The sequence below is a fragment of the Falco biarmicus genome, chromosome 13 (genome assembly GCF_023638135.1).
Source record: "Falco biarmicus isolate bFalBia1 chromosome 13, bFalBia1.pri, whole genome shotgun sequence".
NCBI classification, from domain to species: Eukaryota; Metazoa; Chordata; class Aves; order Falconiformes; family Falconidae; genus Falco; species Falco biarmicus.
Genome location: NC_079300.1, coordinates 10,439,500 through 10,456,851, shown reverse-complemented (window position 1 = coordinate 10,456,851; position 17,352 = coordinate 10,439,500). Strand labels below are relative to the sequence as shown.

Genomic DNA, 17,352 nt, shown 5'->3' with positions numbered 1-17,352 from the left:
GCTCGCTCCAACAGGTCCATGTCCTTGTTATGTTGCAGGCCCCAGAGCTGAACACAGTGCTCCAGATCAATGAAACACAGTTCAGAAAGCCCGGCTGTCAGCCCAGAGGCTGGGGTAATACAGGTTCTGGAGTAATATAGACTCTAGAGTTACAGGTCTTCAAAATTGTGTGGGCCTAAATGGTGAGAAGCACTGTAACTCTTTGAAGAATAGTTGATTTGTTGCATTATTCCTTGGGTTTTCAATTTTGGATGTTATTTCTTGGTTTTTCTATTTTGGAATGAGCTGAAAGACTAAATCAGAGGTGTAGACTCTTCTAAAAGATGTAGGCAAATGTTTAGAAGCCATAGTTTTGTTACTGTTTTATAAGTATTTTGTGATGGGTCTTTGGGTGCAGGTTTTTGGTGTGGTTTTTTTAAATTTTTATATTGTTTTTTAGGTAAAACTGGCCTTGGATAATCTCATGGAAGCACAAGCAGCTTTTGCTGACATTGGAGACAGTGTGACTCGAGTGGAGCACCTCCTAAGGGAACAGAAACAATTAGAAGAGAAAGGACAGGTTTGCACTCAATGTAGTATTCTAGCTGCTATAGGCATGATCTTCTAGACACTTCTCTGTCACTGTCCTTACATCATGCTTATTCATGTCTCATGAGTCATTATTTTAAATAGCAAAACTCAGATCCTAATTTCCAGAAACCAGGGTTGTTCAGACTGGTAGTTCCAGTTCGTTACTTGGAAAGCTAGAATCCAGTTCAAAAACTGGTATTTCAGACCAGAAAAGGTTATGTCCATCTTTAGAATCTGAAAAGCTCAGAACACTTCACAGGTTAACTTGGCCAGGTAACTTTTAAGATCATTCTATTCAGACTCGTAGCAGTTTGAGGAATACCTGTGCCTACCAATAAACACCTTTCTTTTGCAGACATTTGGACTTTGTAATTCCATCAGCTGGTCAGCTGTGATGTACATAAAACTTAAGTGTTATTAGAAAGCATTGAACAATGAGTAAGTTAAATCAGAGGAGGATGCACATGATCAAAGGTTATAGTAACATGTGATGTGGACAATGGAAGGAAAATGCATGATGTACTGATGTGTGCTCTATTCCTGTTGGCCACCTCTCATTTAATTCTATTGTGACTAAGTTTATTAATTGTAGTCAGTCAGTAGGATCTGAAGAGTTTTCCAAAATATATCTTGGAACAAAAATTAACTAAAGCATTATAAACATCACAATTAATGAGTGAAAAAAAAAAATTTACAGTTTTTCTGATTACTGGGAACTTTGCAGGAAAAAAAGACTTGTATAATAAATGTCCCCAGTATGTGGAAAAAAAAGGTGGCATGTGCTCACATAATCACAGTTACCACAGAAAGCTTAAAGATGGAAGAGACCTCTGGAGGCCATCTTGTTCAATGCCTCTGCTCAAGCAAAGAAACCTAGAGCAGGTTGTCCAGGTGGTCTTTTAATATCTTCAAGGAGGGAGACTCCACATCTCTGGGCAACCTGTTCCAGTGCTCGGTCACCCTCACAGTAAAAAGGTGCTTCCTGATGTTGGGATGGAGCCTCTTGTGTTTCAGTATACTCACTGACAACTAAGTTGGTCTTTGGTATAAATATAAAGTAAGACATATCAGATAAATTAATATCCCAAACCTTCACCTGCAGGCTACAGCCGGGATTACAGAGGCGGATTAGTTTTATTACACATGTCATTTTAAGATCTAGCTTTGGATTTCTTTCTCATTAATTTCACAGGAACCTTTGGAGAAGGCCCAGTCTCTAGCTCTCCATGGAGAACAGCTCATCCAAAACAACCATTATGCAGTTGACTCCATTAGACCAAAGTGTGTTGAACTCAGGCGTATTTGTGATGACTTTACCAATGAGACCAAGAAAAAGTGTGATATTTTGGGAAAGTCTCTTGAGCTTCATAAGCAGTTAGATAAGGTGAGTGAACCTTCTTGGGTAACAGCCCAGGTGAGGTTCTACTGAAAATGAAAGTTTTTATATGCTCAGGTAATTTGGATGAAGAGAAAAAGTTGGGGTTTTTTTTCCCTCCATTTAATTCAGAAACTGTTACTATAAAAATGGGAGCAGTAGCTTCCCATAATTATGGTCTTTAAATGATGAAAAGTAGAAGATAAAACTAAGGAAAAAAATTGAAATAGGCCTAAATTTGAAAGGGGAATCAAATGTATTACAGTGCTTAAAAATTACTGTTTTCCCTTTCAGTTTAACAGTTTTCACTTTCTTATCTAGCTAGAATAGCAAGCTAAGTGCTTCGGGAATGTCTGCATGCTATTACAGCTACATCTGAAACAGGAATTACTGAAAATTTACGGTAAAACCTGCTTTGGAGTATTTTTAACTAAGTTTTATAGGCCTAAGAAGTTTCGGGGAGTTTTGATATGCTTCAAATACTTGTTTCGGGTTTTGGATAATTGGGTGACTGAACACTGAAATGAAGGTAGTACAGCTGACAGATTCGATTTGCAGCAACCATAGTAACACTTCTGTTTGCTCAGAATATTTTTACTTTACATATTACTGGACCATCTAGCCCATGACAACTGAACTTAACTTGCTATTGGTTCTGTGTATCTAGGTGGGGTGACTTATGGCCAGGAACTGTTGGGTGCTATGAAGTCCTTTAGGGCCACGTTAGGCCAAATGCATATTTCGTGGAGTAAAAGCAACACCTCACAACATGGACTGTCAGTGATGAAGTCTTTCTGGCCCCGTTTTTCTCTAAAGGCAAGCCAATGGTGTGAAGCTGGGATCTACCTCTTAGCTTCCCAAGCTGTGGACAAGTGCCAGTCACAAGAGGGAGCTGAAACTGCACTCGTTGAAATTGAGAAGTTCCTGGTAACGGCTAAGGAACATCAGCTCTCTAACCCGAAGGAGTTCTACAATCAGTTTGACATGATCCTCACCCCTGAAATAAAGGTAAAACCCGTCAGATATGCGTGCACTGATTTAAAATTTCAAAATTACCAACTGCCTTGTACATGAGAGCATACTTGGCTATATATTTGAGTCTGCACAAATATGCCAGTTTCCCTACACCAAAAGGGCATAGAGGTGAACGCTTAGGGCAATAAGTTTTATTCAGATGGGTAGTCATGGGACATGTGATTTTTCTTCATAGTGCTATAAAGACTGCGTGACCTACTCAGTGAAACAAATCTGTGTGAGTGCATGGGCTGGGTTGCAGTAAACTGCAGCACATTATGATCTTCAGGTCTAGTCTGAATCTGAGTAACAGAAGTTCTTTCTTAACTTGCTTAGTTCAGCACTGACAACCATCTGTTGTTTGCCTTTTCTTTACCTAGGCCAATGCCCAAAGAATTCTACAAAAACTAGAAGATGTACAAGAAATGTTTGACAAGAGGCAAGTAAGTCTAAAGAAGCTGGCAGCCAAACAGACCCGGCCAGTACAACCTGTTGCCCCGCATCCTGAATCTTCCCCAAAGCGAGCATCACCAAAGATTACCAGACCAGCAGGAGTAGGTAGGCCATGCACACCTGCTTTCAGATACGCACCAATGTTTTGTTCACATAGTCATGTTTAAATTTTGTTGCCACCATGAAGACTTGATGTTCAGTGTCAGCCTTGCAGGCCTAGCTGTTAAAAACAAATGTGAAATATCTGTCACTGCAAACATACAAACAAGGATGAATAAAAAAAAAATTCTGGCTTCTCTTCCTGGGCCTAATCTACAGGGTACATTTTTACACTGTTTTTCAGTATGTCTTATAGTGCAAACTCTTGAAAACCCTAAACAAAAAGCATGAGAACCTCTTTTACATTGCATGTACTCTAGTGTGAATATTTGGCTTTAAAGGGTCACAATCCCTCGAGTTTTAGTCAGATACTTGCAAAGGTTAAGGGTTCGTTAGCAACACTGACTTGTTTGTGCAAATTTTCGTTTTTCCCTCTACATAACTGTTTATTCACTTTCTAGTATTGTCCTCTACTAACTATAAAAGTTGAACATTGCTTGAGTTCAGAATTTATTGGAAGTTTCTTACTTGAGATGAGGATGTGCCTTTAATCAAGATAGCTATTTTCTGCAGAAAGAACATGGATGAAGCCAATTTGAAACAGTGCATCCTGGAGACCAGCTACCCTGTACTTGGTGGTGGGAAGGGGTTGTCCATTTTCAGTAGAGATGCTTATAAGAAACTAAAAAATGGAACCTTAGGGCTTTTTAAAAGGGGAATCTTTAGCAAAGAGCCTTGAAAAAACTAATTTGCATGAAGAACATGCAATAAACTTTGCTTTCTCAACAGGAAGATTAGGATGGCCAGTAGCCTGATCACTTTGCTTTCTAGGCATGTTATCACAAGGTCACACAAATGTCCCTGTCATTCTTCTCTGCTCCCCAGCACTCATCTTTCCTTGTCAAGGGAAATCATTGTCATCAGTTACCTGCCAGTCTGACATCTGTACTTTTTTTTTCCCCCAAAACCATGCTAGTTGTGTTCTTAACATTGAGTTGCTACCTCAAGTTTCAGCTTCACTACTGGCTTAAGGCAAGCAGGGACCACAATGCCTTTGAAGGGGTCCTGCTCTGCCGCCCACACGTCCTCCAGCCATGTGTTCCCCTCTTGCACTGTTGTTGGCAGTCAGTTAGCTGTATAAGTTGTGATTTACCTTGAAAACTCAACGATCAGACTGCAAAAATGTAGTAGTTGGTTTTCCATTGCATGAGTTACAAAAACGCAGGGACCTCTCAAGATCACATTGCCCAACCATCTGCCCAAAGCAGCACTAACTTTGAAGTTGATCAGATTGTTCACTGTGTGGCCACTAGTGCTGAAGCAGAAGTTGCAGAAAAAACAGGGTTATGGGGTCAGTAGGTCAGAGCCGGTTAGTCCCTGCTAGTGGTAGTACAGTTTTAGAATAGTTTTCAGCTATCATGTAACTGCATCTTCAGGCTAAAAGCTAGTCTTTCATTTCTGTTTATGCATGCAGTCACTGCTTGTGTTTCTCAAACTTTCTTGTCACTTTAGAGCGCTTGCAGATTTTTTAAATTAAACTTTTGGCACAAACAGAATCTTAAAGAATAGTCGCTAGGACATAAATGACAATGCTTGTTCATACTGCCAATCCCATACTATCAGCTCTTTCACAGAAAATCGTGAGATGCTTCCTTGCTCTGACCCTTGCATTGCAGTTTCCTGTTATACAAACAATACAGGATAACTGTGACAAGGATTAGATAGCCTCTGATGTCCTGTTGCATGTTAATAGGTAGATGAAATTTATTTTAAAATGTTACTCCATTTGTTCTCTGAGGAGATGCAAAGTGCAACCCAGTCTTGTTCAGACATTGGTAAGTAGACTGTAACATCTCATTCAGATTTTTTGTGCCAGAAGGTGATTGACCTAGAGTACCTCGGTACAAAAACAGAAGTCCCTGACTGTCTACAGCTTATCCTGGGGCTCAGAAAGTTACTTTAACTGCTGTAAACAATACATGGATCTTTACATATACTGTGTAATGGCATCCTTTGTGTATTATCCAATTGTCTGCTACAAAGAGTTATACTTAAATTTTTCTGAGCGTCCTTCCCCTCAGAATGCCAAAGTACTTGGCAAGTACTGGTGTTTAAACCCCTGTTTTTTTTCAGAAAGAAAACTGAAGATAAACTGATAAACACAGATAAACTGATTCATCAAGGGGTTTCACAGTCTGAGTCTGAAATGTGGCTGAGAATAGAAACAGGGACAGTGAGTCCTATTCCAAGCCTTGAAAATGAGGCTGTGAAATTCTGCTCTTCTTGAAGCTACCCTCATTTGGACTTTCCTCTGTGTCCTTTCTTCACACGTTTACAGGATCAATGCAATATCAGCGGGGTTTTTTAGAAGAATTGAGTACCATCTTAGAAAAATGAGAGAGGCTAAGAGCACCTTCTTGAAACGTATTGTAACTCATTGTTATTTGTTACCAGGACGTACCTGAATATTTCGAACAGCTTGCAAAACAGAATACAGCTACGGGAAAATACCATGTTCCTAGTCTGTGTAAATACAAAAGCAAGCAAAGGCAATACAATATGGTAAACAGACATAGAAGACCAGAAAGGAAGGCTTTTGTCCCCAGGCAGCAGATGTAACAATACCATGGCAGCCTTGCAATGGTTGTCTGTGAAAGGAAAAAAGTTACGTTTGTTCCAGAATAGATTTTGTTTTGTTTTGTTTTTACTTGCTGACTATCTGCTCCCCTAAAAAGGACTGGTAGGGAAAATTCAATCCAATTCAGGGTGCTAATGGAAAAATCTTAACAGATGTGAAGGCTCAGGCATGAAATACTCCATTATTATAGCTGTGCCACTCTTCACTTTACACGGACATAATCATTAGTGCATACAGGCAGAGCTGATACCATGTATGAGAGAAAGGGCAGAATTCTATCAGGGAAACAACTGTGACAGTTTCTTATGTCTATGTCCTTATGGTGTTTGATCACTCTTGGAATAGTCTTAGCTTAGTAAAGATCCAGAAAGGCAGCTCAGAGCTGCACTGTAAACTCTCCCTCACCCAATGCTTTTCTGTGGGTTGGAAATTCTGAAGCAAAATTTTAATGTCATCCCATTTGTGCTTGAACCTTTCAGTTTCACAAAAGAGCTTGTAAATTTTGCAGGGACAGGCCTGTTCAACGTTGAAAAACTGCTACTGGAATTATCGTGATGCTCAAAAGTCTATGGCAGCTGGACCTGGTGTGCATTTTAGCTGTGGGAATCTGCTTAAATGTTACTCACAGATCAACCCAGAAAAGGCAGAAAACTGCTGACCCTTTTGTAATAAATGCCTTGAAAATATTAGTAGTATATACGACACCTTATTTTAAGGAGAACTCTCTTTAGTCCCAATAGAAGCTGCTTGAATATTGCTAAGGGCTAAAATTGTCCCTGCATCTGTTGGGAGGAAAGAAGTGACACTTGATGGAGAAATTCCTTTGCTCTACTTCACTTTTGAGGGTATCATTTTTTGTGATTTGACTACGTATTTCTGGTCTGTATTTCTGTACAAAACTCCTTAGCTGAAGTGAATTGGCATAGCTCCACAAAATCAAGTCCTGCAGGCTAGCATTGCCCACAGGCTGTCAGGCAGAGTGGGATAAGCCACAGAACTGTAAAAGATAATACGAGCTATTCGGGATGGATGACTGTAACTAACAGTTCTCTATTTTGATTGTAATTCTCCCAAACTCCAAATCTTTGAAATGAAGCTTTCCCAAAGGCTATCTTCTTCAGCCTGATGTTTTCTTGGAAAACTTCAGTAAAAAATTATTTTGGCCATCTCAGTGAACAAGGCTAGGAAAATTGTCTAGCTTTAGTTACCTTTGTGGCAAGAACTGGAACATGACAATACAAAATAGTTTTGTCCTTTCCTAAAGTGTCCAGATTTGGCAGAATTATAAGCACTTGGGGGACAAAAAAAAATATCTCAGTTCAAACATACTAATTAGGTATGAACTTGCTACACTCTGGCTTCTATAGTCTTACTTCCTTTGTTGTCAGCAAAAATCTTTGGAACCCAGAGACAAAATATGTTTCCTATCCCCTGCACCACTTGTTTCCTTACAGTATGATCTTGCAGCATCTTAAGTAAGGCCTGCTTAATGCAAGGCTGTCACAGTCTCCCTTTCTACTCTTGTCTTTGCCCACACAGCAGCGCATTTCTGACTGTGCTTTCCCCCAGTACTTCTGGTTACCTAGCCAGGGGAAACAAAGGAGGGAACTGAAAACTGTCACTGAGGTGGTGGGGTTGTTCTGTTTTGGCTAGTTCAGCTCCTCATTGTCTAGTTCCCTGAACTGCAGTGCTGACAAAAAAAGAAGGGAAAAGTATATGGCCAAAGGTTGGGAGGACAGGGAGAAGTGTACCAGACCCAGGTCAGATGGGTTTCAGCTGTTGTGGAGTCAGCCCTGAAACTGTGACTACTTACTGCTGCTTTTACTCGTGATGACATGGGAAATAGAAGCTGGTGCTGTAGGTGTAAAGGTCTCAACCCTGTTAAAAACACACGTGGGTGTTAACGTGATTCAACTTACTAAAAACAACCCCCTCAAAATTGCACTAACTTGTGCAACTACATAAAGAAATCTACACTGGAAAAAGCAGTAAAAGACTGAAATCAGAATTACTGGGCAGGGCAAGTATCCTCGAACAGTTAGTGGCATGTAATACTCACTAACCTGAAAATTCAGTTCTAAAAATGTCAGGTTGGTCTCCCAGAGTAGTGTATTCTCTTGATCTTTATCTATGGAACTCAGATGTCAGTGTGGTTGATAACAGCCTGTTACCTCTGAGAAGTGTTGTGAAAACAGCTCAGTAAGTATTTATGAAGCACTTGAATTGTAAAAATGATTATTAGAAAAAAAAAGACAATTATTTTCAGAGCAGGGACTGAAATACCATACGGATAGTAAGGCTCTGGGCCCCCACTGAGAAATACAGATAAATCAAAATAGTGAATAGCTGCTCATGAATTGTTTCTGATTCCATGCACTGCATGAAACAAGGATTCTTAGAGGGGGGTGGGCCAAGATACCTTAGCTGCAAACGGGCAAAATTAGGGTTGCACATGCAGCTTTGCTTCTGGCATCTCCTGTCTTCTAAATGCTGTAAAATATTCACCTAGGGATTTCTTTGTGTGCAACATAAATGTGAAGTACAGGAGCAGAGATGTCAAAGTTTCTGTGAGCTCATTAAGCAAATAACATGTTTAACAGCACATTGCACATAAAAAATCCATGACTCACCCTACAAACATCTCATAAGGCCAGCTTGGATCATCAAATTCATATGGGGAACACAGCTAGAGCCTTTTCAGTTCCTTAAATAACAAAATTTAAACTGGTTCAATCTCAGTTAAATATGTACTACTGCTCATTGGATCTATTCCAGCATTCCTCACAGTCACTAGTGCATAACGCTCACTAACTAATAACATCTGGATAGAGGATAAAAGAATGTCTTGCAAGAGCCTGGGGATGTGTGCAGGAGAAGTGAGGCTGCAGAGATTAGCTGACTCAGAAAAGATGGTGCATATGATTTTCATTAATGGTTTGGGGAAACCACCAATTTCTATAGTTCAAGATATTTCTATATATGAAGTAGAGAAAAGGAGAAGATGCTTTCAATTGTGCAGCTGTAGGGCTGCTATCACGCTTGGGCTACTCTTGAGGAAACCAAGTAGTCTGTCTCCTTGTAGAACAATACTCCATGTACAGGGGCCTTGCTGTATGCTTCTTATATGGGTAGATTTTTAGGGGGCTTGATAGCAATTTTGCTAGAGCAAAGAAGTATAGATTACATTGCTAAGAATGGAAAAGACTTTCTGTATTAAGCCATTAAATGATAAACCCTTAGGTGCTCTGGTGTTTCTTTAGCTGCCTAAGCATGCTGTTTTGTCATCACCAGCATTCAAAACAACTATTAAGGCATTATCTTCAAACTCATGTTCCTGTGGTACAGCATGAACTGCAAGCCCCGATAAACAGTTTAGCAGACTAGTTGCTTCCACACCTGTTCTTGACAAAGGACTTTGTTTCTGCTTTAGGTGATTTGTGAGAATGCACAAACTCCTCTGCAGAAAACAAATGGGGAAGCATGTGGCTGGGAAATTCACACAAGACCTGAATGTAAAGCATGGTATTTAAATCTGAGGGGGGCTTTGAATGTCTTACAAGTGTTGGGGGTGTGTCATAACCCTTGACTCTACCGAGTCTGTGTCTCTTGCTGGTCAACAAGTTACATGTACTCTAGCAGGAGCAAACTTGAGGCCAATGCCCAGATGGACTAATTCAGCTGTCTCTGAGCACGCGGGAGCTGTGTACTGTTCTGTTTGCGCCTCGCTGTGTGATGCAGCCCCCGCCGTGAGAGACAAACACCTGAGAGATGGTGCCTGTACCCTGCCATGCAAGAGCAGGGTGGGGAACTGGGTGAAACCACATCCTTTCCTCACAAGCAGCACAGCAAGTTGTCCTCACTGAATTTGTTTCAGTCTTGGAGTGGCGGGGAGACTGCAAAGCAACATTGAGCACATGAGTTTATCTCCTTTCCTAGAAACTTCAGAGATAGTACAGCCCACATTACCATTTGTTGTAGGCTAGTAGTAAAACAGTAATTCCATATTTATCGTGCAACTTGTTCATAGAAAAACTAGTGAGAAGTACTAAAGCCCCATATGAAAAGGACAGGGGTGCTCCAGGTGAATGCAAGTGATAGACCCAAACCCTGCTCTATGGTAAATATCCTTGCAATAAACAGTTTACCTTTGCATACAATGCCTTTTAACATTTGTTTTAAAAGCAGCATTGAGCAATTTAAAATATTGAGTTCAAAATGAAATCTTCATTACTCATTATCCAGAGGAGTGCTGTGAAACAATAGGATGAAAACAACCTTGATACCCTGTAGACCTTAGATTGTTTATAGATATAGTTTTCCTTTGTGTTCCTGTACTTTGTTCTTTCGGTAGGCAGTTGAACACTGTAACTTTCAGCTTCCTCAGCAGTACAGTACAGTGATGACCTTGAAACGGCCAACTGTACAGAATTTTATAAGGGAGTTTCCCTTATAAAATCCTTTCAGTTCCATAGTAATTAGTGCAATAATTATTGGCAGGTATTTGAGCTGTTTCTTTCTATATTGCTCCAGAAACTACTTGAGTGTAGTGACACGCAGCAGTCTCTGAATATGGGCCAGTCTATAACTGAAAAATACTCTGGAGCATAACTGAAAACAGATTGCTTCCTGTTTTCAATTCATTTCTGGGTCAAATTTGAAGGGGAAAATTTGCTGTATCAATCTGAACCAAATTCATCTCTGAAATATAAGCAGTTGGAGTTGATTGTTTTCTTATCTTCTCCCTGCTTCTTTCCTGAAATATGTTATACCGATGACGCTAATAAACTAAGCTAATAAAGTGACCCGAGTAATCTGCTGCTGGATCAAAGAGGATCTGCTCTTGGGCTTTTTGTGAATGTCATCTTTCACTTACACTGTCCAGTGTTCTTTTTCCTGGATCACCTACATCTGTCTCAAGTTTGTAAGTTGTGATCCAAACATCAGTCATAACAGATTACCACGTTTTCTGCTGACTGCTTTCATCCAGGATCAGTATCAACCATCCCTTCAAGCTAAAGTTTTCTTATTAATAAACAGGTCAAACAGCTTGGTATTACTGACTGCTGTTCTAAGCAAAAGTTCTTAAGTTTCCTAAAATTACTTTCTTTGCTTCCATTCCTTTTAATAATACATCCAGTATATATAAAACTTGGGAATTGACTTTGTAGAGCAATGAACTCTGATTTAGATAGGGTAACTGGTATTCAGGAGTGTTTGTTAAGTGTGTGGGGAAAAGCATGAAAAGTCTCAGTTTTCTATAACTGAATCAGGATTTTTGTGATCAAGTCCTGTATCTATTTTAATGCTGGTTTTTCGAGGTATAAATAGGATATAGTTGGGAGAAGCTCCAGAAGAGACTGTTGTTCAGTGTGACAGGTATGATTGCAGCCTGTGTCTTGCCAAGATGATGCTAGATGAGCATTTAAGGCTAAATAAAATCTTCTGGATGCATTAGTATGGAAAAAAGTGAATTTACTGATGATTGTAACCACTTTACTCAGGGATTCACAGGGAAAATCAGAAAAGGGCCTGTTTGAAAATTTATCAAATAGTTGATGAAGGTTGGTATTCTGGTTTTGCCAATGGTAGAAATCATCCTCCCTGCAGATTAGAAAGGTATGAAGAACTTTGACAATAAGGTCAAATAGCTTTTATTTGCTCTATCTTGCTTTTTTTCCCCTCCCTTAGTTTCAGAATGTCAATACACCACTTTTTAGGTGAAATAACAATATTTTTGAGACAACAGTTACTACTTCATGGAAAGCTTTCTTGGGGATGGGGAAAAAGGCATCTGTTGAAAGCAGTGCTCAATCAAAACCATCCCCCTGCTGTATATTCTGAAGAGAGTGATGGAAGAACCAGAGTTGACATTTTGCATTTCTACTCAGTCCTGGGAACTGTAAGAATCTTCTACTGGTCAATTATAGCTGTTGGTGGCTGCCAGACTTTGCTGTTCTTTAGAAGAAACTTTCTAATATGGAGTCATTGTGAGGAAGTAATAGGCATGACATGGACATTACCAAGTCTTCACGTCATTCAGCATGGGATAAACCCAGGAAGATTCAGGAAAGAGTTAGAGAGAAGCTGCTTTAATTAATTCTCTTCCCAGCTGCACAATAAAACACACAGGATAGAAGAAATGTCAGCTTCAGTTGTTCTGTCTATGAAACTGATTTTCTTAACTGCATATAATTTGGGGTATTTTGATGCTTTTTCTTTTTTTTTGCCTTTACGTTAAAAGAATAATTTAATGACAAAGGCAGTTGAAAATTTGTTAAATGTGTTTCTTTTTTAAAAGTGTTGAGTCCTCTCCTACATGAATCTTTTGCTACTGTGGCTGCCTCATTCAAAGATGTCTGCATCTTTTTTATTGTATCCCTCAGCTTCTCCCAGAGAAGAAGAAAAAGTTATTGGTGACCACCAAGACTGTAAACTCCTCAAAACATTAAACTTGGTGAAACCATCTTAAACAATGTTACCAGATGCATTTGAAAACACCAGCTTTTATTTTTGAAAAAGTTCTTGTTCTGTGAGAAAGTTTTCCCAGAATAAAACTAAAAAGGACTTAATCTCAGAATTACAACAATTTTGTTCTTTGTTGCCTGACCCGGATTCTTTCATTATTTCATCTGGTATTCATATTTGTTTTTATCATGACATGCATGGTTGCCTGTATCAATTCAGCAACTAAGAACACGGAGAGCACTGTTTGCCTCATACTCACATAACATGCACTGTGAACTCAGGATCAGTTTAAAATAAAGATACAAACTGTAACAGAGATTATTTTTCTACTGAAGCCAAATGCATTCCACTCAAGCCAGATGTATGATTCCCCTTCTCATAATTCATTCTAAACCTTTTCTCTGGGCAGCAGTCTCATGAGAAGCAGTTATGTTATTAGGGATAATTTTCTCTGACAACTCACTGTCAACTGGTTTACAGAGCCTGTAAGGCCCAACAAACCTGACAAGACAGAGCATATTCTAAAATAATCTCCCTGGATTCACTGTCATTACATACATGGTCACAGTTACCTGTTGAACACCTGTATGATTACTCTTTTGAGACTTGTTCACATGATGAAACCTTATAGGGCACAATTCCTTATGATCTGACATTAGCAAACTGTTACCAGAACCAAACTTTCTTCTCTTTGGGAGCTCACACAAGCAATACCACCTGAGCTGAAAAACCATGCAAATGAAAATTACCCAATTGTTGATACAGCTGGCTACGTTTGCCTGTGCTACGCTAAAGATGGTTGGCAGGAAGGAAGCCAAACCGACGCAGTCATTACGGTGTGGGCTGTAGGTGTCAATTCAAGACACAGCAGAGCACGGAAGAACATAGCCCATCCCTTGTGCCAGCTGGTCCTTCACCTCTGCAGCCACAACCCAGGTCTCCGTTACCACTGATGTGACAGGATGTTTGCTCATTGCTTTTATTACAAAGTAGGATTTCAACATTTAGCACGCATTTTCTAATGTTACTTTCTTTTTGACTCCTTCAGCTACCAACAGGAGGTCCACAGAAATTTCCTGCCCTCCTAAGACCATTTCTGAAGTAGAGTTATCAAAAAAGAAAAACATTAAGAAGAGTAAAGGTGGAATTAAGGTAGGTGTATCTGTGTTTGGGGGACATCCCATATTGTGAAAGAACTCAAAACAATATAAATAAAAGATTTACATATTTATACTTAGAATTAAAGAACTGAACATTTAGAAGAATTCTCTGGGGTTTTTTACACTTCATGTTGCAGTTTGAAAGTTACTCTGATGAGTGTTAAAGATTTATGCTCAAGTACATAGAAAAAACAAGTTATACTGCAGCAGAAATCACTTTCAAAGGATGAAAGAGGAAATGTGGAGTTAATGTCCAACAATAATACATTCAAGTGCATCCAAAGTCCTTCCTTATAGCATATGAACTATTCTGTTTCTAAAACTAGAATCTTATTCTAGCTCCTCTGAAGTTACATGTTATGTTCCAGGTTTCACCAAGTTATGTATTTTCCCTGATATCTAAGGGTAACATGCAAAGGAGGGAATACTAGACGCTTAATACTTCAAAACTGGCCAACCAAAAAACCTGTAGAAAAATTCCACTGTTGCTTGTTGCTGCATGGGCAAGTAAGGTTCAGGGAAATGTATTTTGCTTTTGTGTCTCTATGATATTTGTAGCATTGTTGTTTCTGCAGCAAGATTCTGTTCAGGACTCCTTGGACATCCTTATCCTTTCCTCCCTGTTCCCAAGCCTGACAGCATTTAAGAGCCCTGCCATTACAGCAGAGTCTTGTTTGTTTAAGCTGTAGAAACTGACTGAGATGATAAGCTATCAAGACAGGCATTTGGCCCTCCTTCGGTATTTTAAGACTGGAATCGGAAGGATCCAGAAACTTCATTCATCTGCAATTCTTGTAACTACAATGAACTGCAGCTGCATCCTGCAACTTTTCATTTCCCCGAGCTAGCTGAAATAGCCACTTTCAGAGACCAAACTTATTTTTTTTCCTGTCAAATTCAAGTAATGCCTCATCTGTTTGAGTTTAGACCACACAAATACACCTGTAAGGGACAGGAGTACCACTCAAGTTGTGTTCTGAATGGTCTGTGGACAAGTATTATGTAACTTTGCTAACATCCTTTCAGTTAAAAGTTTACAAAAAAAAAGACTGAAGTCAAATCATACGCAGTGCTGTTCACTCACAACCTTTTAAATAGTAACAGCCCTTTGCTGTAATTTTCTTGCATCTTCCCTGCATTATGATTCATGTTATTAGCTCGTTAGGGCAGCATGTATCACTAGAATGAGAAAAAAAAAAAGTGCAATTTAAGGTATGCTTCAAGAAACAAAAAATTGAGAGGGTCCTGAATGTGTTCAGGGAAATAATACAACTAATATTCAAAAAGAATAGCAAAACAAGTTGAGTAGTAGGGGAAAGAGGTATGATCTTGATTTAGCTGCCTCACTGAAGTGTGATAAAACCAACAAGTAGCCTTCTTCACATTTCAGCAGTCTGGGGTCAGATGAGGGAGAAAGGAATAAGCTTTGTCAGTACATCTCTGGGGAAATGAAATACCCCAACCTAAAACAGGTTATATACCTGGTAAAGACAATGACGCACTAGCCCCTGCACTTGTTAATTTTTTCATAGTTCCTTAGTTATTTTACAAAGGATTTTTAAAGGTAAGCTCTACATAAAGAACACATCCAATAGCAGAGATCACCTTTTATGATTAAAGTTCTCTGGGTGTTTTCCAGTTTAGTCCACTATTATTGAAGGTATTCTTAAAATAAGCATTTTAGACTTCCTGATTTTTAATAAGTAATTCACAGAACAAACCTCATACATTAGCGCTTCTTACACCAGTAACAGCCACTCCCAGTTCTGAAATTCACTCCCAGTTCTGAAAAATTAAGCATTAGTGGAAATAAGTTAGCACCCTCACTGTGCAACAGCATCAATTAGTGGATGTGCTGCTTTGCCCCAGTTATCCAAAAAATGGCTTAATCCTGTTAGTGCAGAAATTCTACACAGATTAGAACTAGTTGTTTTGGGGTTTTGTTAAGTTTGTTTTCTGGGTGGTATGGGTATTGTTAGGGGCAAGAAGGGGAGGAATAGTGTTATCCTAAGGTAGAAAAAGCTTGAAATGTATCAAGTGTCTACCTGGCACAATTGTGCTATTTACCTTTTGATATAATGCAAGCTACTTCAACCCGGCTCTTCTGTTATCCACACCCTGACTTGCTTGTACATTTGACCTTTATTTCCCTGAAGCTGAAAAGCAAAAATTATATTCAGCCCATTTCCCAAAATGGCTAAAACAGCCAACGAGTTCAGCAATAAGCACAGAATAAAATCTAGTTATCAGCAGGAACATACAGCTGGTCTCACCTTTGAACTCACAGAAAGTAACTTTGGAATTAGTCTTATTTGCACCAATAATGCAGGTAATCAGTTGCATTCCTTCCACAATTAAGTGCATACAACATGATACAGGCTTTATAAAAACATCCATTAATGCACTTTTAAATCTACTTTCTAAGACTACAGTGCAAGGTATTACCCCCTCTCCTTCCCTTTCCATTGTTGCTATAAAATTTGTTTGTATTTTATTTGTTCTGGCAATATTTCAGGTGAGGATAGCTTATTAATGAGTCCATCATTGTCACCAACCAGCTAAGTAACTTAGTTACACAGAATGTAAGGCAGGCCACTGCTTGCTTTTTTCCCCACAATCAGCCCTTAAAAATGAAAGTGCTCAGGAACTTAAAAGACTCTGCTGGAGTTTAGATATTGGATTAACTGCAAACTCAACAGCTGAGTTGTTTTACTGAGTTTGAAGAGTTTGCCTTTGAGTAAGCCCCAAGTGGTGTTTCAAAGCTGCAGGGAAAAAAAACAAAAGAGGAAAAGCCTGTGTAAAACGTGCCTGGCGCACACTTGAAGTGATCTGACTCTGCAAGACAGGACAAGGAAGTAGGTTAATGTTTATCAAAATATTACGTAAAAAACTCCAGTCCATTTCAACCTGGGAACAGCCCTTGCACATGTATGCTGTGCGCTGTGTTTGAGGGGATATACTTACCCAACACTGCTACTAGCGCAAAGATACTTGTCAGAGGCACAAGATGGATTCCCTTAGACTTCTCCATACAGCACCATACAAAGAACTCTGAAAACGTAAAGGCAGGAAACAAAAAAACCCCCAGTATTTCAGACTCTAACAGGCTGCTATGCCTATAATGATCTGCGTAAGGGGATAACCCTCCTTCCACGGTGGAAAAACAAAGACTTTGCCTGGATTCAAGAATGCCTCCCATGCCAATGTTGAACAAGGAAGCAGAAAAAGGGAGAGGAGGTATTCTTAATTTACAACCTGCATATATAGAATTCAATTAACTTGTCCAGTGTCTTACTAGACTAGGCAGGATCCATTTTTTATTCTTTTAAAGAGTCGATGTTTTCTAAATAAAAAGATCAGCAACTGAGTATTTTGACTTCTAATGTGTCCTTTTTATTCAGATTGAAGTGATGCATGAAGCTAGTCAAGGAGGATCTAGCAGAGTCCTGGTGATGAGTGAAAGTGATGAGAACTTGTCAACAAGGAGGAGGTAAGGCTGCATACATGAGCCAGTATCATTGTTTTGTTCTTAGAATTAAGATAACTGCGTTTATAGTACATTCACTACAACTATGGTG

At 39.3% G+C, this 17,352-nt stretch overlaps 1 protein-coding gene across 6 annotated transcripts in view; it reads left to right on the top strand.

Annotated features, from left to right (window-relative positions):
- The window catches only part of MCF2L2 (MCF.2 cell line derived transforming sequence-like 2), a 181,064-nt gene that overhangs the window by 74,262 nt on the left and 89,450 nt on the right, over nt 1-17,352 (top strand). For all 6 annotated transcript variants that reach the window (XM_056358580.1, XM_056358583.1, XM_056358579.1 and 3 more), the window contains exons 10-15: nt 440-559; nt 1,763-1,954; nt 2,762-2,953; nt 3,340-3,517; nt 13,663-13,766; nt 17,176-17,264. In XM_056358580.1, coding sequence (XP_056214555.1) covers nt 440-559; nt 1,763-1,954; nt 2,762-2,953; nt 3,340-3,517; nt 13,663-13,766; nt 17,176-17,264 — 875 coding nt within the window. The remainder of the gene's footprint in view (nt 1-439; nt 560-1,762; nt 1,955-2,761; nt 2,954-3,339; nt 3,518-13,662; nt 13,767-17,175; nt 17,265-17,352) is intronic.